The sequence below is a fragment of the Aquarana catesbeiana genome, linkage group LG01 (genome assembly GCF_042186555.1).
Source record: "Aquarana catesbeiana isolate 2022-GZ linkage group LG01, ASM4218655v1, whole genome shotgun sequence".
NCBI lineage: Eukaryota > Metazoa > Chordata > Amphibia > Anura > Ranidae > Aquarana > Aquarana catesbeiana.
The window spans coordinates 567,976,977-568,004,201 of NC_133324.1; the positions used below are offsets into that span (position 1 = coordinate 567,976,977).

General features: G+C 44.7%; 1 protein-coding gene across 1 annotated transcript in view; it reads right to left on the bottom strand.

The window, feature by feature from the left end:
* Nucleotides 1-16,349, bottom strand: part of STK11 (serine/threonine kinase 11) — a 74,679-nt gene extending 58,330 nt beyond the window's left edge. Inside the window, exons 1-2 of the mRNA XM_073597115.1 lie at nt 15,405-16,349; nt 1,550-1,633 (exon numbers count right to left, since the gene is read on the bottom strand). Coding sequence (XP_073453216.1) covers nt 1,550-1,633; nt 15,405-15,685 — 365 coding nt within the window. The 5' untranslated portion in view covers nt 15,686-16,349. The remainder of the gene's footprint in view (nt 1-1,549; nt 1,634-15,404) is intronic.
* Between the last annotated feature and the right edge of the window lie 10,876 nt (nt 16,350-27,225).

Sequence of the window (27,225 nt, forward strand, 5' to 3'; positions counted from 1 at the left end):
TTAGAAAACGTTCCTCTGAATCTCAAAAGGATGCTGTTCACCACACCGTTGTAAGGATTTCTACAAAAAAAAAAAAAAAAAAATCTTCAAAGTGAATTCTACTTTTAGGCCTGTTTCACATGGCTTCAACAAAGCATGCCGATAGCTCTGCAAATGCTGTTCACACTGCCCTTATACAGGCCGAAGCCTGTGTCAAACAAGCCTTAGTGACAGTTCCAATTAGAACAGTAGATTGTGTAATGCACAAATCAAGAGGAATGCTTGCAATAACTGGGCACGGCACCCTTAAGGTGGAAATGAAGACCTCTTCATATAAGAGGTGTTCACTAAACACATACAAAGACCTTCCAAAGTCTGTACATGTTAAATCCTTGCTTCTGGTCAAAATATCACATAGGGCACCACTACTACTGCCTGACAAAAAAATAAAGAAAAAAAGAAAAAGAAAAAAAGGAAAAGAAAAGAAAAAAAAACAGTGGAGTGGTAAGAGGACAAGTTGATCCATCTGTCTGACATTATCAGGGAGATATTTGTCCATTCTATGGTCATTCTTTTTATGAGTTTGCTTGAGACAAAAGTATATCAAATCATTAGACCCCTTTCACACGGAGGAGTTTTTCCAGGCGCTTTTGGGCTAAAAATAGTGCCTGAAAAATGGCTCCCCTGCAGTGTCATGCCCTGTACACATGATAGGATTTTCCGGTGTGATAGGACCTTGTTGTCGGAAATTCCGACCGTGTGTAGGCTCCATCACACATTTTCCATCGGAATTTCTGACACACAAAGTTTGAGAGCAGGCTATAAAATTTTCCAACAACAAAATCCGTTATCGGAAATTCCGATCGTGTGTACACAAATCCGACGCACAAAGTGCCACGCATGCTCAGAATAAATTAAGAGACGAAAGCTATTGGCTACTGACCTGTTTATAGTCCCGACGTACGTGTTTTACGTCACCACATTCAGAATGATCGGATTTTCCGACAACTTTGTCCGACCGTGTGTATGCAAGACAAGTTTGAGCCAACATCCGTCTGAAAAAATCCATGGATTTTGTTGTTGAAATGTCCGATCAATGTCCGACCGTGTGTACAGGGCATCAGTGTGAAAGTCTGAGTGCTTTCCCACTGAGGTGATGCGCTGGCAGGACGTTAAAAAAAAAAAAAAAAATACTGCAAGCAGCATCTTTGGAGAGATGAAGGAACGGTGTATACACTGCTCCTGCTCATTGAAATGAATAGGCAGCGCCGCCAAACCGCCGCTGTAGCAGCGCTTTGCGGGCCGTTTTAACCCTTTTCCGGCCACTAGCGGGGGTTAAAAGTACCCCACTAGCGGCCAAAAATCTCCACAAAAACGACAGTAAAGCACAGCTAAAAATAGCGGCGTTTTATCGTCAACGCCTGCCTGCTCCATTGTGAGAGTAGCCTTAATATAGCCATTCTACAGTTGAGCTAGACAAACCTAAAACTGCTTTTACAAGGAAAGAAACCACAAACATAAGCTGGCAACAAATTCATTATCAACAGGAAACTGACACCGAGAAGGATATATCTTTTGCTTTTCTTCATTGTATAAAACATCTACCAGCTGGATCACATTGCGATGCCTCAAGCGCCTCAGTAGCTGAATTTCTCTGTAAAGGGAAAAAAACTAACAGTATTACCACATTAGATAGAATCAAAGTACACAAGAGAGACAGGATGTTAAAACATACAAAGACAGCAGGAAGTGATGACTGTTAACACCTTTGCTTTATACAAGATAAAAGACTCACATTTTTTTTTTTTTTTTTACAGTTTACAAATGCTTTATTGAAAAAAAAGAATTTCTTACAAATTTTTGAAGGAACATTGATAGACCATACATATCAAAAGTATTCAAATTATTTTACATTGCAAATATGTGTTCTTGTATACAGATGGTAATCTTATAGTTTAGGGGTGCCCAACCAGTGGCCCGCGGAGCCCTCCGATATGGCCCGCGACCTCCTGCTCCGAGATGGCGGGTTGGCAAGCCCAGATTGTGGATTGCCGACCCGCCATCCCAGAGCATCAGTGTTGTGAATGAATCTGGCAGTAGAGGAGGCAAGCAGCTGCAGAGCAAAACCGAATAAGTCGATGCTTCCCGTATAGCGTCAACTCCACTCACAGGCGGAATGATACCAAGTGCACTCTGCCTTGGACAGCAACAGCCGGCGATACTTGAATGGAAGACTGTTATTAAAGGTATGTTTATTACCAATGTTGTATATATGGGCATATCTGTTCTGAAGTGGTTACCGGGCTGCTTTCAAACGAACACCTGTGGCTTACCTGCACTGAGCCATAGACTTCTGGCTGTACCTGCGGGTTTGGTGCACTTTCAGAAAGGGTACAACACCTGCAGGATATAATAGATAATAGATGTCTATGGCAAAGTGCAGGTAACCCGCAGGAAAGCCACAGGTGCACTCTCGTTGTGGGTACCCACCTAACAGCCAATCCGATTAAAAGAAAAAAAAAAAAAAAAACAAACACACAGAAGGTGGGATCCATCTCCTTCTGGCCGGGTTCACACTAGTGCGACAAACGCTCCGACATTGGGAGCTCATGTTGCATGATGTGTGAAAATCAATGTTTCCATATGGGAGCCGTCCTAACTGGTCTGACACAAGTCGGTCCGACTTTGAAAATGCTCCCTGTACTACTTTGGTCCAACTTTGATCCTACTTCAGCCTATTGACTATCATTGAAGTCGGATCAAAGTCGGATCGCCGTCTTGCATGATCCGACTTTGGCATGCGACTTGTGCTCAGATGATCCTGACGGGGAACTCCGCACCAAATTTTAAATAAAAAAACGGCATGGGTTCCCCCTCCAAAAGCATACCAGGCCCTTGGGTCTGGTATGGATTTTAAGGGGAACCCCCTACGCCGAAAAAACAGCTTGGGGGTCCCCCCCAAAACATACCAGACCCTTAATTGAGCACGCAGCCCAGCCGGTCAGGAAAGGGGGTGGGGACGAGTGAGCGCCCCCCCTCCTGAACCGTACCAGGCCACATGCCCTCAACCTTGGGGGTGGGTGCTCTGGGGCAGGGGGGATCCCTGCGGGCCACCCCAAAGCACCTTGCCCCCATGTTGATGAGGACAAGGGCCTCTTCCTGACAACCCTGGCCGTTGGTTGTTGTGGTCTGCATGCTTATCGGAATCCCTCTTTAATAAGGGGGACCCCAGATCCCGGCCCCCCACCCTATGTGAATGAGTATGGGGGTACGTTGTACCCCTACACATTCACCTAGGAAAAAAGTGTAAAAAAAAAAAAAAAACAAAAAAAACAAAACACACACTAGACAGGTTTTTAAAGTAATTTATTAGGCAGCTCCAGGGGTCTTCTTCTGACTTTGAGGGTCTCTTTCTTCTTCTCCACGCTCTCCGGTATCTTCTACGGGGTCCTCCGCTATCTTCTGCTCTTTTGCCAGCTCTTTTGCTAGCAGTGGCCCAGTCTTTTCCACCATCTTCTTTCCTCTTCTCTTCTTCCAATGTTGACACAACGCTCTCTCCCACTGTAATGCCCTGTGCGCGGTCCGCAACGACTTATATAGGGATGGGGCGTGGTCACCGGGTGACCCTGCCCCTTATGATGCCAAAGTCCCATCATGCCCCGGGACTGTGACATCATAAGGGGCAGGGTCACCGGGTGACATCACCCGGTGACCACGCCCCATCCCTATATAAAAGTCGCTGCGGACCGCGCACACGGTATTACAGTGAGAGAGCGTCGTGTCAACATCGAAGAGAAGAGGGAAGAAGACGGCGGAGAAGACCAGGCCACCACTAGCAAAAGAGCGGGCAAAACAGCAGAAGATAGCAGAGGGGACCAACAAAAGATACCGGAAAGCAGTAGAAGAACCGGAGAGCGCGGAGAAGAAGGAAGAGACCCCCGAAGTCAGAAGAAGACCCCCGGAGCGGTCTAATAAAATTACTTTAAAAACCTGTCTAGTGTGTTTTTTTTTTATTGACACTTTTTTCCTAGGTGGATGGGTAGGGGAACGATGTATGCGGCATAACAGTTCAAAAACTTTCCAACATAGACTTAAACAGCAATAAAAACCTGACAGAGGTTGTGCCCTTGTCCAGTCTACTGGTATATTGTAGTTATTGCCATCTTTCTCAATGTCCTTCTGACATGCAATCAAATGTGAGGGGACATCTCCCAAACAAGGATACAAAATAAGAATAGAAAGCAATAAAAAAAAAAAAAAAAAAAAAAAGGATGGCATGGGTTCTAACCTATCCTCACAATATCACAAAATAACTAAAAAAAAAAAAGTTCTGATTACTTAAACATCTCTCTTTCATAAAAATTTCCATTGAGTAGAGCTGCGTTAAAAGATTTACATAATCTGAATGCATGACAGAAATTCAACAATGCATGTTAAACTATTGTGACATCTCCACCATCAAAAAGATATGCAGCATTGCTGAAACCCGAAACAGAATCCAGTTTCTACATGTTAAATGTCATTTACATTTTTCAATGTGAGGACTTGAACAGACATGAGTATCTTGTATCCCATCTGTTTGCCATAGAGATGAATGGAGGCCCACACACAGCCGTTAAAGTCTGCACAGGGAATGCAAGACCTTAAAATCGTAATTAAAAAAAAAGGAGAAAGAAAAATCAACCCCCATCTGTCTTAAAGTGGTTGTAAACCCCCGAATGTCACCTTTACCTATAGGTAAGCCTTATTCTAGGCTTACCTATAGGTAGTGGAAATAGCTCCTAAAGTACACCGTTTAGGAGATATTTACCTTGTAGTGCGCACATATGCGATGAATAGCCCATTATGCTTCTTCCTCTTTAAGGTGGCAATGCCTTCTTACTGTATCTCTGAAGAGCCAGCATTGTCACCAAGAAAGTGTTTGAGGACTACAAAACACATCCCCCTCTCTTCAGCTCTGTAACTGTGCGAAAGTAGATAGATAGATAGATAGATAGATAGAACTGATGCTTGCATGTAGGAACAGGCTCCAAAAGACCTGCACTCGAGATGCCCACAGTGGGGAACAGAATTTAGACAGCAGACTTATAAAGCCGTCTACTAGTACTACCAAAAGAAATTAAAGTGAAATTCAAGTGCCACATCCTTAAAAATAATACACCATCTAGAGGGGCTACAAAAGTTTAAATAAGACTTTAAAAGGAGCAGCATTTTTTGTCTAAAATTACAAATTAATTAGCTCAAATTTATAAAATCCTAGAACACCATCATCATTTCACATAAAAGCGTGTTGTAACGTCACAACACAAAGTTTAAAAGCCATAACAATATAGTGATCATAGCCAAAAGTGATGATCTCAAGGATTGATGCGTTTCCTGGACTTAAATCTCCTTAACCACTTCCATACAGGGCATTTTCACCCCCTTCCTGCCTAGGCCAATTTTCAGCTATCAGCGCTGTCGCACTTTGAATAGCTACACTGTACCCAATGAAAATGAAATTTTTATCATTTTTTCCTCACTAATAGAGCTTTCTTTTGGTGGTATTTGATCACCCCTGTGGTTTTTATTTCTTGCGCTATAAACAAAACAAGAGTGACAAGTTTGAAAAAAAAAAAAAAAAAAAAAAAAAAAAACAGTATTTACTTTTTGCTATAATATCCAAATTTTTTTTCTCAGTTTAGGCCGATACGTATTATACGTATTCTTCTACATATTTTTGGTACAAGATATCGCAATAAGCATATATTTATTGGTTTACGCAAAAGTTATAGCGCCTACAAAATAAGGGGAGAGATTTATAGCATTTTTATTTTTATTTTTTTTACTAGTAATGGCGGCGATCTGCGATTTTTATCGTGACTGCGATATTGCGGCGGACACATCGGACACTTTTGACACATTTTTGGGACCATTCACATTTATACAGCGATCCGTGCTATAAAAATGCATTGCTTACTGTATAAATGTGACTGGTAATGAAGGGGTTAACCAGGAGGGGGCGTTGTAGGGGATAATTATGTTCCTAAGGAGTGATTCTAACTGTGGGGGAAGGGGACTCACAAGGGAAGGAGACCGATCGGTATTCCTCTGTACAAGAAACACACCATCGGTCTCCTCCCACCTGACAGGACATGGATCTGTGTGTTTACATACACAGATCCACGGTCCTGCTCAGTTACCGGGCAATCGCGGGTGCCCGGCGGACATCGCGGCCACCAGCACGTGCACTGGGACCCGAGTGACACGACGGGAGCGCGCCCCCTGGGGAGTCTGGAAGGCTGGATAACAGCTGCACTGTCCCACCGTCATATGACGGTGGGCAGGCAGCAAGTGGTTAATCTTCAGGAGCCAATGGTGTACAGTGAATTTAAAAAGTCTACACACCCCTGTTAAAATGTCAGGTTTCTGAGATGTAAAGAGAAAAAGATAAATAATTTCAGAACTTTTTCCACCTTTAATGTGACCTATAAACTGTACAACTCAGTTTAACAACAAACTGAAATCTTTTAGGTGGAGGGAAGTAAAAAAATAAATAAATAAATAATATGGTTGCATGTGGAGGGAAGTAAAAATAAAAAAAAAAAATAAAAAAAATATCATGGTTGCATAAGTGTGAACACACTTAAACTAGTACTTTATTGAAGCACCTTTTGATTTTATTACAGCACTCAGTCTTTTTGGGTATGAGTCTATCAGCATGGCACATCTTGATTTGGCAATATTTGCCCACTCTCCTTTGCAAAAACACTCCTAATCTGTCAGATTGGGAGGGCATCTTCTGTGCACAGCCCTCTTCATATCACCCCACAGATTTTCAATGGGATTCAGGTCTGGGCTTTGGCTGGGCCATTCCAAAACTTTAATCATCTTCCGGTGAAGCCATTCCTTTGTTGATTTGATTGTATGCTTTGGGTTGTTGTTATGCTGAAAGATGAAGTTCCTCTTCACGTTAGTCAGGCTTCTGCTAGAAAGCTGGTTTTGTGCCAATATTGACTGGTATTTGGAACTCTTCACATAATTCCCTCTACCTTGACTAAGGCCCCTGTTCCAGCTGAAGAAAAACAGCCCCAAAGCATGATGCTGCCACCACTATGCTTCATTGTGTGTATGGTGTTCTTTTTGGTGATGTACAGTGTTGTTTTTGCACCAAACAGATCTTTTGGAATGATGGCCAAAAAGTTCAACCTTGGTTTTATCAGACCATAACACTTTTTCCCACATGCTTTTGGGAGACTTCAGATGTGTTTTGCAAAAGTAGCCAGGCTTGGATTTTTTCTTCGTAAGAAAAGGCTTCCATCTTGCCACTCTACCCCAAAGCCCAAACATATAAAGAATACAGGACGCTGTTGTCACATGTACCACACAGCCAGTACTTGCCAGATATTCCTGCAGCTCCTTTAATGTTGCTGTAGGCCTCTTGGCAGCCTCCCCTGACCAGTTTTCTTCTTGTCTTTTCATCAATTTTGGAGGGACGTCCAGTTCTTTGTAATGTCACTGTTGTGTCATATTTTCTCCACTTGATGATGACTGCCTTCACTGTGTTCCATGGTATATCTAATGCCTTGGAAATTCTTTTGTACCCTTCTCCTGACTGATACCGTTTAACAATGAGATCCCTCTGATGCTTTGGAAGCCCTCTGTGGACCATGACTTTTGCTGTAGGATGCAACTAAGAAAAGGTCAGGAAAGACCTACTAGAACAGCTGAATTTTATTTGGGGTTAATCAGAGGCACTTTAAATGATGGCAGGTGTGTACTGACTCCTATTTAACAGGAGTTTGAATGTGATTGCTTAATTCTGAAATACAGCTACATCGCCAGTTATAAGAGGGTGTGCACACTTATGCAACCACATTATTTTATTTTATTTTTATTTTTACTTCCCCCCAAAAGATTTCAGTTTGTTTTCAATTGAGTTGTACAGTTTTTAGGTCACATTAAAAAGGTGGAAAAAGTTCTGAAATAATTTATCACCCTCTCATTTTTTTTACATCACAGAAACCATTTTACCAAGGGTGTGAAGACTTTTTACATCCACTGTATTAAACACACCAAACAATCTTGTTATCTAAAGCAGACCCCCCCACCCCCCAACTCTGGAAAGAGAGCAATCAAACGCCGCCAATCTCTCGGTTCTTGCAGCTCTCTGCTCTGGGCTAGAAGAGGCGGGAGTGGCCAGCTCAGGCTCTCAGCAGCTCACCGAGAGGCTAAACCGAGTGCCGGTCCAGGCATGTGGAAGGATCCTGACCATATGGTCACGATCTTGCCCGAGCCCAGACCGGTCTGTGACATCAGCCAACAGCAGGCTTCAGCTCGCTGTCTGCTGAAAATGGATCACAGGAGTGCAGAATGAACTGCATTTCTGTGATCCACAGAAGTACAGCCAGCCAAATACAGCAAATCCCATTTGGATTTTCTGTAGCCCCTCTAGATGATAGCCTTCTACTAGTAGGTAGTAGTTGCTAGCAGGGTGGATATAAAATCAGTGATTTTTTTTTAAGAAAAAAAATAATAACAAATCGGATTTTTATCAAATTTATTTTAATAAAATGCTTTTGGAGTAAAAATCTAAAAGATAGTTTTCTATTTAAGACACATTAATAAATTGAGTTTATTCAATATGAAATGGAGCTTAGTTATGTAGCATGAGGCTGTATAATCAGCAATATTTACCTTTTTTGGTAAACTCATTCAATGAATCCAAGCTCTGCAAGCTGAGATAACATGCACTGCATTGATGCATTCACACAATTTCACAGTAACCATGAGAAAAAACAAGGTTCAAGAATATTCCTTTATCCTATGGTTTTGCAAATCTATGTACACTACAAACTGTATGATTGAATCGGTTCTGATATCGCTGTTTTACTAACCTGACTGCTTATTATTCTAAATAGGAAACCCTAGTTTTGTTTGCAAATATTAAAGATTCTAACTACCAGTAAGAAAAAGTCCTTACATTTAAAGAGCACCTGTCATTTCAGATCCATCATGGCAGCGCCTGTTAGCGGGCCTCCACTCACCTGCTGCCGCCACGTCCCTCACCTTGTTGTGTCACTGCCGCATCACCAGCCGTCCCATTAAAGTGAATGGGAATGTCGGTGAGCTAACAGCGGGTCAGAGGAGGAGCCACTGCGGGACAGAGATGACAGTTGCTCTTTAAAAATTATTATTTAAATCGAGTCGATTTAAATCAAGCCTTTTTACTAGTGATTTAAATCAAAACCACCCTGGTTGCTAGTATGTAGTTTTTGGTTGCATGTCTCTTCTGCCAAAATAAATCAATCCCTTTTTTTCTAGTAAATCTTTAGGCACACTGCACATGCAGTACAGTATTCACTCTGCCTGCACGAGGACAACCAAACCCCAAATCCTTGAAACCCATGATATTCCAGCCTTTCAACTGTGGAAAGCAGAATAAACATCGAGAGATCTTTAAAGTGATTGTAAAGGATTTTTATTTTTTAACGTACCTTCACTGTGCAGCTCCTCCCCGCATCAGATAACCCCCTAGGAGAAGAGCTCTCCCGAGGGGGTTACCTTGCGGGAGCGCTCCTGAGTCCAGCATTTGCATCTACAAACACAAATGCCGGACTCGGCTCTGCCCTGCATGGATTTGATTGACAGCAGCGGGAGCCAATGGCTGCGCTGCTATCAAACTATCCAATCAAGAGTCGGGACCCCATGGAAAGAAGGACAGCGCATCTCTAACGAAGAGATGAAGGGGCTCCGGTAAGTAAAAAGGGGGGGGGGGGGCAGTGACTGCCAGGTGTCTTCATCTTAATGCACAGGATGCATTAAAAAGTGGATGTAAACCCAATGTCATCCTTTCTAAACTACTGCCATAGGGGTTATCTATAAGGATATACATGCCTCCTGCATGTATCTTTACCTGTCAAATGTCTCCCCTCTGTCTGTTATTAGACCCGAAAAACTGCATATTCTGTGGGTTGGTCTGTTGTCTGGAGCTCGGTGGGTGGAGTTGTGATGTCAGTAGACTCCCCGCCCACCTCTACACTCCTTGTCAATATGCATTTTCTCCTGTGTATTTCTTACACTGAACTTCTGCTATGATCTCTAACATCCAGTGAAAAGACAGGAAAGTAACCACATGACTTCAGCATGCCAAATCATGGTGAGGTGTGGAACAGCCAATCCTTGCAGAGCTGTTGAAGAAAGGAGTCGGGGTGGGAATTAAAAAATAATGCATGTCTCTTAGGCTAATGCACAAGATATGTAAATCACCTGTCACTCACAGCAAGGGGGAGGATTTGACAAAGTTTTTCTCCATCTCACTGAACAATAAAAGAGAATTGCTCAGAGATGGATTAACTTTTTGTGGCAAGACTGGGCTCAAATGATGGGAAATCTTATACTCTACATTATGACATTAAAAAAAAAAAAATTTCAGGTTTACATCCACTTTAAGGTGAAAAAACACGAGGGTTTACAACCCCTTTAATGCCTCCCTTGATCTCAGTCCCAGTCATGTGTCTATGATATACTGTGCTAACAGGCATAACACAAAGAAAATGTTTACAATGGGATGGGCCTGGGATCACAGTTCTCAAACAACAGGGAAAGAAAATGCAATGGTAAGATAGTACATTTGTAAAGTTGTTTATAGTCCCTGCATACATAATAGTAGTTATTCACGAACATCTCATATAAGTGTTACAATGGTACAGGTATTTAATTTTTTCAATATTGTTAAAGCTGAACTCCTGCCACAAAACCTCATTCAAATATATTATTTCCCAATAGACACACAGAATATAAAACCACTTTGGAAACTCAATTGTTACGTTTAAAAAGTAGCAGTTACATCACTGTCCTGTATATGGCTTACGCATAGAGCAGAGCTGTGGATGGGGCCTGGTAGGCCCATCCACTTTAAACTGCCTGCAGAAAACTACACAGGGGGCAGAGATAAGACCGGTCACCCTTCACAAGGAGAGAAAGCAGCAGTGTATTTCAGGAGGCTCCTTCTGTACAGAAGCAAAGTTTCACATGGGATTACTGCACTGACCTGGAATAAATACAGTGGGGGAAATGTATTATTTGGTCCCCTGCAGATTTTGTAAGTTTGCCCACTTACAAAGAAATTAAGGGTCTAGAATTTTTATCATAGGTGTATTTTAAATGACAGAGACAGGATATCAACCAAAAATCCAGAAAAAACACATGATACAAATGTTATAAATTGAGTTAAAGTTCAGTGAATAAAATAAATATTTGATCCCCGAGCAAAACATGACTAAGTACTTGGTGGAGAAGCCCTGTTTGGCAAGCACAGAGGTAAGAAGTTTCTTGTAGTTGGTTGAAAGGTTTGCTCACATCTCAGGTGGGATTTTGGTCCACTCTTTTTCACAGATCTTCTCTAAATCCTTAAGGTTTCTGGGCTGTCACTTGGCAACTCGAAGTTTCAGTTCCCTCCATAAATTTTCTATAGGATTAAGGTCTGGAGACTGGCTAGGGCACTCCATGACCTTAATGTGCTTCTAGTTGAGCCACTTCTTTGTTGCCTTGGCGGTACGAATGGGGTCATGGTCATGCTGCAAGACCCATCCACGACCCTCTTCAGTGTTCTGGCTGAGGGAAGAAGGTTCTCATCCAAGATTTTACAATACATGACCCCTCAATGCAGCAAAGTCAGCCTGTACCTTTAGCAGAGAAACAGACCCAAAGCATAATGTTTCCACCTCTGTGCTGGACTGTAGGGATGGTGTTCTTAGGGTCATAGTCAGCATTTTTCTTCCTCCAAACACAGCGAGTCAAGTTAATGCCAAAGAGCTCAATTTTGGTCTCAACTGACAACAGCACTTTCTCCCAATCCTTGTCTGGATCATTTAGATGTCCATTGGCAAACTTCAGAAGGGCCTGTACATGTGCCTTCTTGAGGAGCGCTGCAGGTTTTCAATCCATGGCGGCTTATTGTTTTACCAATGGTTTGTTTGGTGACTGTGGTCCTAACTGCCTTGAGATCATTCACAAGCTCCTCCTGTGTAGTTCTGGGCTGATCCCTTACTTTTCTCATGATCATCCTTACCCCATGGGGCAAAATCTTGCATGGACCTCCAGACCGGGGGCAATTGATGGTCATTTTGCATTTCTTCCGTTTGCGAATAATCGCTCCAACAGTTGTCTCCTTCTTACCAAGCTTCTTGCTGATGGTCTTGTAGCCCATTCCAGCCTTGTGTAGGTCTACAATCTTGCCCGAGATGTTCTTTGACAGCTCTTTGGTCTTGCCCATGAGGGTGGGTTTGAGCCTAGGTTCACACTGTTGCAGGATTGAAATACCCGCATGTCAGTCCAAGTTTAGGGGCGATTTCAGAGACATCTGAGCGGGTTCCTGCACAGATGTCTGTTGAAATTGCACCCGAAGTCGCCAAAAGTAGTATAGAAACTACTTTTGGGACTCGGTACGGCGCCACAAAGTCGGCATCGCACAGTGACATTGCCAGCTAAAGCCGCCATTTGTCATGCGATTTAACATGTCAAATCGCATCAATGTGAACCTGGGCTGAATGGAAGAAAGATTCTGTGGACAGGCGTCTTTTATACACCAAATGAGTTGTCATTCGGAGCACCTTCTTAAATTGAACACCTTCTTAAAAATTGACATCTGTGTACCATACGACCACATACTGTGACAGTCTGTGGGAGCCAGAAATATTGTTGGTTGGTAGGGGACCAAATACTTATTTTACTCACTGAACTGCTACTCCATTTATAACATTTGAATCATGTGTTTTTTCTGGATTTTTGATTGATACTCTGTCTCTATGATTTAAAATGCACCTATGATAACAATTATAGACCCTTCATTTCTTTGTAAGTTGTTCAAACTTACAAAATCTGCAGGGGGTCAAATAAGTATTTTCACCATTGTCAGCTGATGACAGCTCTCTGTCTACTAACTTTGCTCCTGCATTGCAATCCAGTCATACAGACTTACAATGGAGGCTACAGGTGGCCTTCACACATTACACAGGCATGGTCTACTGTTGTCACCATCAGGAAAACCCACCCTGAGAAATGGTATGCAACCATTGCTGGAGCACATGCATGAAGACAGGAAGTTCCTGCAAAGAAAAAAACAAGTATTTTATTCTTTAAAGCAGAACTAAACCCTCCTCTCATTTACATCCAAAGAAGCTGCCATCTTAGCCTTTGATCTGTAGTTGCCATGGTGTTGCACATGTGATTAGTTTTGACACCAGCCATTTGATGGATTCATAGTTCCGTTGGGAGAACAAGCACAACAGTTAACAGCCACGGCATGCCTTGAATGTAACAGTTTTGGTAAACTGTTAAACCATAGGTTTAGTTCTGCTTTAAAGTGGTTGTAAACCTCAGAATCAGAAATATAAACAAACCATACCCCTCTATAACGTGTACCTGTCTCAATCTATAGCACAAAGTGTCATTTCTGTCTGCTGCTTTGTTCCTCTGCTATCAGCATAGGTCACTTCTGACAGGTTTTCCTGACACCAACAGAAAAATGTTGACAGGGGAGGGACCTGCAGCAGATTGACAGCCTCAGCTCTGTTCCTATGTGCTGTGTGAAGGGGGCGTGTCTCTTCCCGCCAATCAGCTTTTAGAGCTCTCCTCATGGATGTAACTTCAGCTCCCTGCCCCCCTGCTTTTCAGAGCTGAGAGATCCTGTGTAAATTCTACACTTTGAATGAAAGTAGGTGAAAGATAGCTGTAGATATACAGGTACAACTTATGTAGGAGGATTGGCTTCATCTCTGCATCACCAGAGGCCAGTCACTTCACTGGGTAGATATAAGAGTTTACAAACAATTTAACTTCTTGCCACCTACGTATGGCCCCTTTGTCTGCAGAGTCTTGCTGCTGGAATGTTGGGGTTATGCGATCAGCAGTGGCAGCTGCCATTAGTTAAAATGGGTTGAGCTGCTGATCACATAACCCGGTCATTTCAGTAGCAGGAATCCAGCAGCTGCATTAACCCAGTGATGCGAAAGGGGCCTAACACACACATGCTGTGGCAAAAGGGTGAGCCTAACACCCACATATGCATTGCTGGGTGGCCGATGTGTCTGTGCTGACAGCATACTCATTGAGCACTCCCAGCACAGTGAGCTTGCTGTCAAAGACATCCTTTTGGACCAGTCTTTTCTATATTCCCATCACACATGTTCCTGGATTACAGGCTCATCGGTAGGAGGTGCTGTAGCGATTACCAGCTGGACAATGGATCAGTGTTGCCAACTGCCAGTATTTTTACTGCCAGCCAGTAAAAAACAGGCATTTTTCTCCTTCCAGTAAATGGAAAATATTGCCAGTTAAAAATATGGTTGTGACGCTCAGCTCAACACTGCGCATGCACAGGTCTGGTTCGGAGCCAGCCGAGACTTTCCGAGTGCATGCTACAGTGTGTTTTGGCGGTGCCAGTGGGGGATTGGTCTGGTGGAGGCAGTGTCTGAGCATGTCATGTGATGCAAGGAGGCTGAGGGGAGTGGCCAGAGCCTCGTGTTTTGGTCTGTGGTACGGGAGAGGGACTGTCAGTGCTATTCAGACTGGAGTGGACCACCTGACATGGACAGAGACTGTCACTGTGACTTATAAAGGGACGTGTCCTGTCAGTGAGGTGTCATCATCATCTGTGGTGCTGTCAGTGTCACTGTGAGAGTCAATTTCATGTGTGCCTGCCCATTCTAATTTCTTGTTCTGTCCCTGAGCTACTCACTATTTCGAAAATAAAATATTAAATATGTTTTTTGCCTTAATATCCACCTTAAATCACATTTCTAATTGCATATTGTACTTGTTTGTAGTCTAAATACTGAAATTTACACTTAAAACTAATTGCGTAAATTTTGGAAATGCCAGTAAAAATGTTGCTGTGCCAGTAAATTTTGGGTGTCGTGTCAGTAAATTTCAATCTCGTAGGTTGGAAACACTGCACTGGATGTATCACAGATCAGTACACATATTCACAAGCACACCATGGATCTTCAATTACAGTCCAACTGAAGATCAATTTGACAGATCACATGCCTGACGAAGGGGCCCTGCGTGGCTCGGAAACGTTGCACCGATTCTTTTGTGATGCGATCTTTCTGCAAAATAAGTTTTGGACTGCAATTGAAGAACCACGGACATGGTGTGCTGGTGAAAATGTGTACTGATCCTTTTGGACCAGGCGCTCAAGTCGCAGACAGGATCAGGTGACCACGCACAGTAGTCACGTGACTGCCAATCCTTGCCAAGCGCCAGGTGTTAAGAACGTTTTAAAGGGATGCCAGGGCAGGGGTTAAATATGGTAACTATCGCTTCGGCAAAAAAAATAGGATTTGGTTAGCGTTCACATCTACTTCGGCAGGCTGATCTGTTTGGGAAAGGTAAAAAAAAAGAAAGACAAAATCAATTAGCCCTTTTTGGTAAACACTCACTTCTTAACGTTTGCCTCTCCGTTGGGGATCCGACGCAGTTTTTTCTTCTTGAGAATTTTCACAGCACGGCGACACAGCGTATCGGAGTCCAGCATCTCTTTTACCTTGCCGTAGGATCCTTCTCCCAGCAGGTCACCCATTAGGTACTTCCCCACCAACTTTGCCCGTTTCCGTCGCGGTTGGTAGATCACCTCGGTGGAGTCAATGCGGTGAATAAACGTGTCCATCCCCACAGACAAGTCTTCCAGAAACTCCATTTCTTTACACTCCCCCTCATCCATAATGGCTTGGGCACAAACCTGACCTCTTCAGTAGTGTCACACCCTGAGAAAGCAGCTCAGGGAGGGGGTCCCCCAGCCCAGGCTTGCCAACGTCCTAAAATACTCACAAGACACCCCAAAGTCACAGTCCAAGCATCTTCACTCCACAGGGCACCGCTTCCCAAAAGATTCAGCTTGTGATGTCACTGCAGCCAGGAGCCTAAACCAAACTGTCACTTCTTCCCAGTGACGACAGTGCCACCCGTCCCCTAGTCCAACCGCATAGCGACCCACTGTCCCGGAGGCGCAGCATTTCCCGGGACACGAGCGATTTATTTTAACGACCAATCCCGCAAATATGTTATCCCGGTTTCTAAACTGTCATGGGCCACCGCGCAGGCGCAGCACTCGATGTACATAGAGCATGTGCAGAGGGCTCAGCTATTCGCGCATGCGCGCCGGCCGAGCTGTAACAAGCCGCAACGCACTCTGCTGTCCGTGATGTGCCCGTACGGAAATGTCGTTATGTGACTTAACAGGTTTAGCGCGGTCGTTAAAATTGCTCGTTGGCCTCAATGCTCTTAACTGTTACCGAGAATGTCGTTGCGGCAGGAACGGATGTGAATTATCAGGAGAGCGGACAGCCCCGGCAGGGGTCCTTCTGAGAGAACTGGGGGCGGAGCCAAGCAGCGTGTATTGTGGGTAGTATGCGGCAGGGGCGGAGCTGGGGGCTGATAGCGAGGAGATGTTGTGTTTGAGGTTACAGAAAGAGGCAATGTTAGCCAATCGGCTTAAAGTGCTTGTAAACCCTTTCATATACTCAGTGAAGGAATCGTCCTCAGGTAATACACAGAGATGAAACAAATCCTCCTATGTCAGTTGTATCAGTTTATCAGCAGTCTTCTCTACATCCAAAGTGCTGAATTGATGAGCTTATCTGAGAGAGCTAAAGTTGCACTGCAGGGGACACACCCCCTCCAAACAGCATGCACAGCTGAGGCTGTCAATCCTTTTTTTTTTTTTTTATTTTAGTGTCAGGAAAACTTGTCAGAAGTGACTCCTGATGATAGCAGAGGAGCAAAGCAGCAGACAGAAATGACACTTAAGCCCCGTACACACGATCAGAAAACCGTACGGAAAATACCGCTTTCGAAGTGATCGTACGATAATCGGATCATTAGTACAGAGCTTTGGAGAGCCGATCAGGACAGTTCATCCGATATTATTCCATCGGACATGCATGAAAATTTTTTTCGTACGATGCCAGGTCGTACGATTTTCGTTTAATCAGTACAGCTATCATTCGAAAATGCATTACAACACGACATCACTTCTGAATTTTTTTTCTGTCCTGCGGGAATTTTCGTGACTTTAGTAAACTCATCAGATTTGATCTGAGATTAGCATGCAATAAAAAACGGACGATCATTCGTCTGATAATCTCATCATGTGTATGGGGTATTAGTACACACTACAGAGTAGGGATCTTCAAACTATGGTCCTCCAGCTGTTGAGGAACTACATGTCCCAGGAGGCATTGTAAAACTCTGACATTCAGACATGACTAGGCATGATGAGAATTGTAGTTCCTTAACAACTGGAGGGCCGTAGTTTGAAGACCCCCTGCTCTAGAGGGTTATGCTTTGTTCATATTTCATGTCCAAGGTTTACAAGCACTTTAGGCCCCTTTCACACTTGTGCGACTTTTCCTGCAACTTTGGACATCAGAGTACAATGTACCCCATGATTCCCAATGATAATTATTCATATCTGCGACTTCAAAGTAGTCCCTGTACTACTTTGGTCCGACTTTGATGCGAGTTAAGGTCCATAGACTTCGTTTACACAGGCATTCCCTGAAATTGCGCGGCTCTCAAATCGTGGCAGTGTGAAAGGGGCCTTAAGCCTACATTCACATGGGGTCCATTTAGCGCATGCCAAATCGGCGGCTATTGCTGGCAATGGCACCTTCTGAATCAGTGCGGCGCCGCACCGATTCCCAAAAGTAGTTCCTGTAGTACTTTTAGCGACTTCGGGGCAATTTGTATAGACATCTGTGCAGGAACCCCCACAGATGTCTGTCAAATCGGCTCCGAAGTCGGACTGCATTGCATGTTTGAAATCGTGCGAGTTCAGCTGAACTCGCACAATTTCTAACCCGCAGTCTGTGTGAACGTAGGTTAAGCCCCGGTTCACATTGCCACGACTTGTCATGTCGCATGACAAGTCACACCCCATTAACAGCAATGGAACCGTTCTAATCGGTGAGACTCAAGTAGCTACTTTGGTGCAACTTTATCACGACTTGCATCGACTTCTGTTAAAGAAGTCGTATGCAAGCCACAGGGATGTCAGATTCAAAGTCGCGGCAGTGTGAAAAAGGGCTTAGCCCAGGTTCACCCTACTGCGGGTTAGAAATCGTGCGAGTTCAGCTGAACTCGCACAATTTTCATCCCCGCGTGTCAGTCCAACTTTGGGAGCGATTTCAGAGACATCTGTGCGGGTTTCTGTACAGATGTCTATTGAACTCGACCTCGAAGTCACGAAAAGTAGTACAGGAACTACTTTTGGGAATCGATGCGGCGCCGCAAAGTCGGCATCGCACCGATTTGGACAGTGCTGTTGCCGGCAAAAGTCACCGATTTTGGCATGTGATCTGACATGTCAAATCACCCCTGATGTGAATGTGGGCTAATTGAACAAGTAGAAGCTGTTGCAGTTTCTGTCTGCTCCAGTTTAACCACTTCAAGACCAGGCCTATTTCTGACACTTGTTGCTTACAAGTTAAAATCAGTATTTTTTGCTAGAAAATTACTTAGAACCCCAAACTTATGTCACCGCGCAGCGGTCTTTTAAATGCAATTTTTTGGGAAAAAATACACTTCAGCAAATTAAAAAAAAAAAGTAAACAGTAAAGTTAGCCCAATTTTTTTGTATAATGTCAAAGATGATGTTACGCTGAGTAAATAGATACCTAAAATGTTGCGCTTTAAAATTACACATGCTTGTGGAATGGCGATAAACTACCATACTTAAAAAATCTCCATAACGACCCTGTAAAAAGTGTTAAATGTTTAGAGTTGCAGAGGAGGTGCTTGTGCTAGAATTATTGTCTTACATGTCTCATTTGAACACTGTTAACATTTGCGGGCCTGACTTAAGTTTTCCTTTTTCCTTGAGGCACCAGCACGGAGGGATAAGGCGCTTTAAAAACTTTTTTTTTTTTACAATGTCCATTAACCACTTCAATACCGGGCACATTTGTCCCTTCCTGCCCAGGACAATTTTGAGCTTTCAATTCTGTCGCACTTTGAATGACAATTGCATGGTCATACAACACTGCACTCAAACTAAATTTATATAATTTTCTTCCCACAAATAAAGCTTTCTTTTGGTGGTATTTAATCACCTCTGCATTTTTTTTTCTGCTAAACAAACTAAAAAAGATCGACGTTTTTGAAAAAAAAAAAAAGGTTTTCTTTGTTTCTGTTATAAAATTTTGTTTTCTCCTTCACTAACGGGCACTGATGAATCGGCACTGATGGGCACTGATGAGTTGGCACAGATATGTATAATCGATGGGCATTGATAGGCGGCACTGATATGCAGCACTAATGGGCACCGATAGGTGGCACTGACAGGCGGCACTGATAGGTTGCACTGATGGGCACTGACAGGTGGCACTGATGGACACTAATAGATTGCACTGATTGGCAGCACTGATTGGCACTTTATTAGGCACTGGTGGGGGGTTATGATGGGGCACTGACTGGGCACCGATTGATGGGCACTGACAGGCGGCACTGATGGGCACTGACAGGCGGCACTTATTGGCACTGACAGGTGGCATTGATGGACACTAATTGCACTGATTGGCACTTTATTGGGCACTGGCAGGGGGTTATGATGGGGCACTGACTGGGCACCTATTGGCAGCTTATGGGTACATTTGATGGGGGCTGTGCTGATAATCAGTGTGCTTATTATCAGTGCAGACCCCCCCCGACAGGGAGAGCCGCCATCCCTGTCAGCGAGAACCAAGGAATGCCATTTACCGGCATTTCCTGGTTCTCGCGATGATCAGCCGTGATTTGTCACAGCTGATCACGTGGTAAGAAGCCTCTGTCAGAGGCTTCTTATCACGATCGGAGATGCGGCGTGTCAGACTGACATGCCGCACTAGTGATCGCCACGCTGTGCGCCCCTCAGCATGTTATCCTGCTGGACGTCATATGACGCCCAGTCAGGATAACAGAACCACTTCCCAGACGTTAATCTTTTATAGGCCGGGCTGGAAGTGGTTAACCACTTCAGCCCCGGAAGATTTGGCTGCTCAATGCCCAGGCCATTTTTTGCGATACGGCACTGCGTTGCTTTAACTGACAATTGCGCGGTCATGTGACGCTGTCCTTTTTTTCCCACAAATAGAGCTTTCTTTTGGTGGTATTTGATCATCTCTGCGGTCTTTATTTTTTGCGCTATAAACAAAAAAAAAGCGTCAATTTTGAAAAAAAACACAATATTTTGTACTTTTTGCTATAATGAATATCCCCAATTTTTTTAAAAAAAAAGCAAATTTTTTTCCTCAATTTAGGCCAATATGTATTCTTCTACATATTTTTGGAAACAAAAAAAAAAAAAACGCAATAAGCGTATATTGATTGGTTTGCGCAAAAGTTTATAGTGTCTACAAATAAGGGGATATATTTATGGCAATTTTATTATTATTATTATTTATTTTATTTTTTTTTTTTTACTAGTAATGGCGGCGATCAGCGATTTTTAGCGGGACTGCCACATTGCGGTGGACAAATTGGACACTTGTGACATTTATACAGCGATCGGTTCTAAAAATAGACACTGATTTGAATGACATTGGCAGGGAAGGGGTTAACACTAGGGGGTGATCAAGGGGTTAAGTGTTTCCTAGGAAGGTGTTTCTAACTGGGGGGGGAGTGGACTTACAGGGAGTAGAGAGAGATCACTGTTCCTGATCACTAGGAACAGCAGGTCTCTCTCTACTTCCCTAACAGAATGGGAATCTGTCTGTTTACATTGACAGATCCCCATTCTGGCTCTCTGAGGAATGATCGCGGGTCGCCAGCGGATATCGTGGCCGCCGGCCACTCGCATCTGCTCCACCTATAGCTCTTAAAGCGGTTGATGTACATCTACAGCTTTCGCATAGCCGTGCCAAACTGCCGCAGGATAATGATGGCGGCTGGTCGGCAAGGGGTTAAAGACTCATTTAGACGGGGCGATTAGTCCCGTCCTGCAAGCAGAGCTGTTGGCAAATGCATGTGCATCCACCTCAGAGCTGCGTGCAGGCAACCCATAGAAGTAGATGCATACAAATCGGCTACATGGACACAATTGCATGTCAAAGTTTGACATGTGGGCAGGAGCAGCTGCATGGATCTAAAGGCAAACACTGTGTGGAGAGGACTTGTTCTAGAAGGGGAGGGTTCAGATTTAAAGTCCACCCCCCCCTTCTAGTACAAGTATTCTCTGCTCCCAAAGCGGGCTGCCAGCACATATCCTGCTACCCCCCTACCAAAGAGATGCCAGCTGCCATATAGGGGGCCATCATGGTGTCTCAGACCCCGGGCACCCTACAAGAGATCCCAGGCATGTGCCATGGTACCCACACTGCCACCCCCTTGCTGGGAGGAGGAATTGGGGTGGGAGGGATTTGTGCTTCTGGGAGAGCATATTGGGGGGGTAAAGAGGATTTGTGCTGGGGGAATTTGGATAGGGAAATTTGGTGGCGGAGAATTTTTACTGCAATAGGGGTTGTGCTGGGAGGGGGAATTTGGGGGTGGTAGAGAACATATTTTGGGAGGGGCGATTGGGGAAGAGTATTTATTAGGGGTGCACTGAATGGGTTTTTTGGTGCCGAAGCCAATACCGAAAATGAAAAATACACTAGGCCGAAAACCAAAACTGATACCGAAAATGACTGTTTTTATACAGGAGATGGTCCGAGACTGGGGACATGGTACAGGAGATGGTCAGAGACTGGGGATATGGTACAGGAGATGGTCAGAGACTGCAGACATGGTACAGGAGATGGTCAGAGACTGCAGACATGGTACAGAAGATGGTCAGAGACTGCGGACATGGTACAGGAGGTGGTCAGAGATTGCGGACATGGTACAGAAGATGGTCAGAGATTGGAGACATGGTACAGGAGATGGTCAGAGACTGGGGACATGGCACAGGAGATGTTCAGAGACTTCAGACATGATATAAGAGATCAATGCAGTCTCACCAGTGCCCGTCAGATGCAGCCAGCCTGTGTGTCCCCAGTGCAGGCTTGCCTGTGTGTCCCCAGTGCAGGCTTGCCTGTGTGTCCCCAGTGTAGCCTTGCCTGTGTGTCCCCAGTGTAGCCTTGCCTGTGTGTCCCCAGTGCAGCCTTGCCTGTGTGTCCCCAGTGCAGCCTTGCCTGTGTGTCCCCAGTGCAGCCTTGCCTGTGTGTCCCCAGTGCAGCCTTGCCTGTGTGTCCCCAGTGCAGCCTTGCCTGTGTGTCCCCAGTGCAGCCTTGCCTGTGTGTCCCCAGTGCAGCCTTGCCTGTGTGTCCCCAGTGCAGCCTTGCCTGTGTGTCCCCAGTGCAGCCTTGCCTGTGTGTCCCCAGTGCAGCCTTGCCTGTGTGTCCCCAGTACAGCCTTGCCTGTGTTTCCCCAGTGCAGCCTTGCCTGTGCAGGGGAAGAGAGAGGAGAGCCGCCGCTGCCTGGTTGATTAGAGCGCCGGGAAAATCACAGCTTTCATTTCAATAGCTGTGTGATCCCCGTCGCACGCCGTCACATACAGCGCCCCCCCCCTTATCCAGGGAACTTTGATAGACAGATCACCCGTCCCAGGATTGGACGGGTGATCTGTCCATCAAAGTGCCCAGACAAGGGGGAGAGGCTGTATGTGACGGCGCATGGCGGGGAACACACAGCTATTGAAATGAAAGTTGTGATGTTCCCGACACTCTGATCAACCAGGCAGCGGCGGCTCTCCTCTCTCTTCTGCGCTATACAACACGCCCGTAATGGGCGGCACCAGGGGCCCCATTTTCGGCTCCATTATCGGCCTTTTTTCTCTTTCAGCAAATTGCCGAAAAGGCCATTTTCAGCCGATATGTTTTGGCGGCCGAAATTTCGGTGCATCCCTAGTATTTATGTTGGGAGGGGGAATTGAGGAAGGTAGGGATTTGTGCTAGGATGGGGAAGAAGGGGAATTGTTCTGGGAGGGAGGGGAGATTTGGGGGTGGAATTTGATTTGTATTGAGGAATAGGGAAGAAAATGTTCCCTTCTATTTGGGTTTACTAGATCAATGGTTCTCAACTCCTGTCCTCAGGACCCACTAACAGGTCAGATTTTAAGACTCCTTTCACACTGATCCGCCCCGGGCATCAGCAGTAAAGCGGCGCTATTTTTAGCGCCGTTTAAAGGCGCTATTGACCCGCTAGTGGGGGTTAAAACCGACCCGCTAGCGGCCGAATAGCGCCGCTAGCGAAAAGGGGTTAAATCCACCCGCAAAACACTTTGCTAGCGGTATAGCAGCGCTGCCCCATTGTTTTCAATGGGCGGGGTGCTTTAGGAGCGGTGAGTTCACCGCTCCTAATGCACTCCAAAGAAGCTGCTGGCAGGACTTTTTCTGACGCCCTGCCAGCGCACCGCTCCAGTGTGAAAGCCCTCGGGCTTTCACACTGGAGTGAATGGAGCCCTTGTTTCAGGGCGCTTTGCAGGCACTATATTTAATATTTAACGCTGTAGCGCCTGCAAAGTGCCTCAGTGTGAAAGGGGTCTAAGTATTATTTTGGGGAGATGCAGACTATATAATACTGCAATCAATGAGCAGCAAATTATATATCCTGTGATGTATTTCAGTTATCTTGCAAACCTGGCCTGTTGGTGGGTCATGAGGACAGGAGTTGAGAACCATTGTACTAGATGGACTTGTGTCTCTAGACTAACTGTATCTATGTAATTGTGCTGGGGAGGGGGGATTTGTTCTGGGAGTTGGAGAGAGGGTTTGTGCTGGAGTGGACAAAGATTTCCTCTGGGAGTGGTAAGCTTATTTTTTGTACTTTTTTTTTTGTGTGTTGGTGGAATGGAGTGAGAATTTTGCTGTAAGGGTAAAGTGGGGAATACACTGTATTGCACATTACACATTACTTCTCACCAAACTGTTTATTATCTCAACAGTTACTGGTTTCTAAGCAGTCCCTGGGTATTTTTAATGAAGTTCTTTTGTAAGGTAGGCTCATACACAGTGTTCTATTTTCATTGTGTGCAAAACCATGCATAGTGGAAGCATGTTTTTTTTTTTTTGATTGTGCTGGAGTTATTATGTGTCTGCAAGACTCTTGCCTATGGCCCAGCAATCTAAGCATATTTTATGGATACAAGGGAGCCCGCATTTTGTTTAACCATGCCCATTAACCCCTTCCCGCCGACCGTACGCAGATATGCATACTCGGCTTTCCGGGGTTATACCGGGATGATGCCCGCAGCTGCAGGTTGATGCCGCTCGGTTGTTATACTGGAGGAGCGGGAGGGGACATCCCCCCCCTCCCGCCGCTGTTACCGGGCCTCCCGTGCGATCGGGAGGCCCGGTGTCCAATCGGGTACCTTCGGCAGCTGGGGACGGGCTGGAACGAAGCTGTGAGCGGCTTCGTTCCAGCCTTCTCGTTGTAAACGCGGAAGCGACGTCATGACGTCACTTCCCGTTTACTTGGCTGCCAATGGCGCCGAATTTAAAAAAGTACACCATATTCAGAATCGCCGTTTTCGACGATCTGAATACTTTGAAGTGTAAAGGAGGGATGGGAGGTCTTTTAGACCCCCCATCCCTCCATAAAGAGTACCTGTCACCACTTATTACTGTCACAAGGGATGTTTACATTCCTTGTGACAGCAATAAAAGTTAAAAAAAAAAAAAAAAATTTTAAACACAATTTATAAAGTAAAAAAATAAAATAAATAAAAAAAAAAAATTTTTTTTAAAGAGCCCCTGTCCCCGCGAGCTCGCGCAGCGAAGAAAACGCATACGGAAGTCGCGCCCGCATATGTAAACGGTGTTCAAACCACACATGTGAGGTATCGCCGCGATCGTCAGAGCGAGAGCAATAATTCTAGCCCTAGACCTCCTCTGTAGCTCAAACCTGGTAACCATAAAAAATTTTTAAAGCCGCCTATGGAAATTCATAGGTACCGTAGTTTGTCGCCATTCCACGAGTGCGTGCAATTATAAAGGGTGACATGTTTGGTGTCTATTTACTTGGCGTAACATCATCTTTCACATTACACAAAAAAATTGGGGTAACTTTACTGTTTGGATTTTTTAAAATTCATGAAAGTGTCCCTTTTCCAAAAATTTGCATTTAAAACACCGCTGCACAAATACCGTGTGATAAAAAATATTGCAACAATCGCCATTTTATTCTCTAGATTCTCTGCTAAAAAAATATATATAATGTTTGGGAACTCTAAGTAATTTTCTAGCAAAAAATACGGATTTTAACTTGTAAACACCAAATTTCAAAAATAGGCTTAGTCATGAAAGGGTTAAGCCCCTCCCACTGTTAATAGTTTAGCCACACCCGATTTTTGCTGCGGCGTGCATAGTGTGGCGCAGGTCATATCCTCCCTTAAATATCCCTCATTCCGAAAAGTTGTGAGGTACAAGTGAGGGGAAAAAAGTATTTTATCCCCTGCTGATTTTGTACACTGATAAAGAAATGATCAGTCTATAATTTTAATGGTAGGTTTATTATAACAGTGAGAGACAGAATAACAAAAAAGTCCAGCAAAATACATTTCAAAAAAGTTATAAATTGATTTGCATTTTAATGAGTGAAAAAAGTATTTGATCCCTTTGCAAAACATGACTTAGTACTTGGTGGCAAAACCCTTGTTGGCAATCAGAGGTCAGACGTTTCTTGTAGTTGGCCAACATCACAGGAGGGATTTTGTCCCACTCCTCTTTGCAGATCCTCTCCAAGTCATTAAAGTGATTGTAAAGTCTCATTTTTTTCCCCCATTAAAATAGCAAACATGTAATACTTACCTGCTTTGTTGCAGTGGATTTTCACAGAGCAGCCCGGATCCTCCTCTTCTTGGGTCCCTATTATGTGATCCTGCCCCCTCCCTCCTGTTCAGTGCCCCTACAGCAAGCAGCTTGCTATGGGGGCACCCGAGCCGAGTCACAGGTCCCTGTGTCCATTCAGACACAAAGTCCTGAACCCACCCCTCTTTCCCCTGATTGGCTAGCTGACTGATTGACAGCAGTTACAGCCAATGGCGCTGCTGCTGTGTATGAGCTGATCAGGAGGGCGAGTCTCGGACGGCTGAGACAATCGTGGACATCGCTGGACAGAGAGGGACCTCAGGTAAGTGTAAGGGGGGCTGTGGGGGCTGCTGCACACAGAAGGCTTTTTATCTTAATGCATAGAATGCATTAAAATAAAAAAACCTGCTGCCTTTACAACTCCTTTAAGGTTTCGAGGCTGATGTTTGTTAACTCGAACCTTCAGCTCCCTCCACATATTTTCTATGGGATTATGGTCTGGATACTGGCTAGGCCACTCCAGAACTTTAATGTGCTTCTTATTGAGCCACTCCTTTGTTGCCTTGGCTGTGTGTTTTGGGTCATTGTCATGTTGGAATACCCATCCACAACCCATTTTCAATGCCCTGGCTGAGGGAAGGAGGTTCTCACCCAACATTTGATGGTACATGATCTCGTCCATCGTCCCTTTGATGTGGTGAAGTTGTCCTGTCCCCTTAGCAGAAAAACACCCCCAAACCTCCATGTTTGATGGTGGGGATGGTGTTCTTGGGGTCATAGGCAACCTCCAAACATGGTGAGTTGAGTTGATGGTCTCAACTGACCACAACACGTTCACCCAGTTCTCCTCTGAATCATTCAGATGTTCATTAGCAAACTTCAGACAGGCCTGTACATGTGCTTTTTTGAGCAGGGGGACCTTGTGGGCCCTGCAGGACTTCAGTCCTTCACGGCATAGTGTGTTACCATTTTTTTTGCTAGGTAACTATGGTCTCATCTGCCTTGAGATCATAGACAAAACCCCCCTATGTAGTTCTGGGCTGTTTCCTCACCGTTCTCATCTCAGGTGAGATCTTGCATGGAGCCCCAGAGGGCGATTGACAGTTATTTTGTGCTGCTTCCATTTGAGAAAAATCGCACCAAATGTTGTCACCCTCTCACCAAGCTGCTTGGTTGATGGTCTTGTAGCTCATTCCAGCCTTGTGTAGATCTACAGTCTTGTCCCTGACATCCTTGGACAGCTCTTTGGTATGGCCATGGTGGAGAGATTGGAATCTGATTGATTGCTTCTGTGGACAGGTGTCGTTTATATACAGGTAACAAGCTGAGATTAAAAGTACTCTCTTAACCACTTCATGCCCGCCTGCCATCATATGACGTGACGGACTTTGAGCTGGGATATCTGAATGATGCCTGTAGCTACAGACATCATTCAGATATTGCCGTTTTCAGCCGACGATTCCCTACACTGCCGCTTGATCGTTCTTAGGGGAGGCGAGAG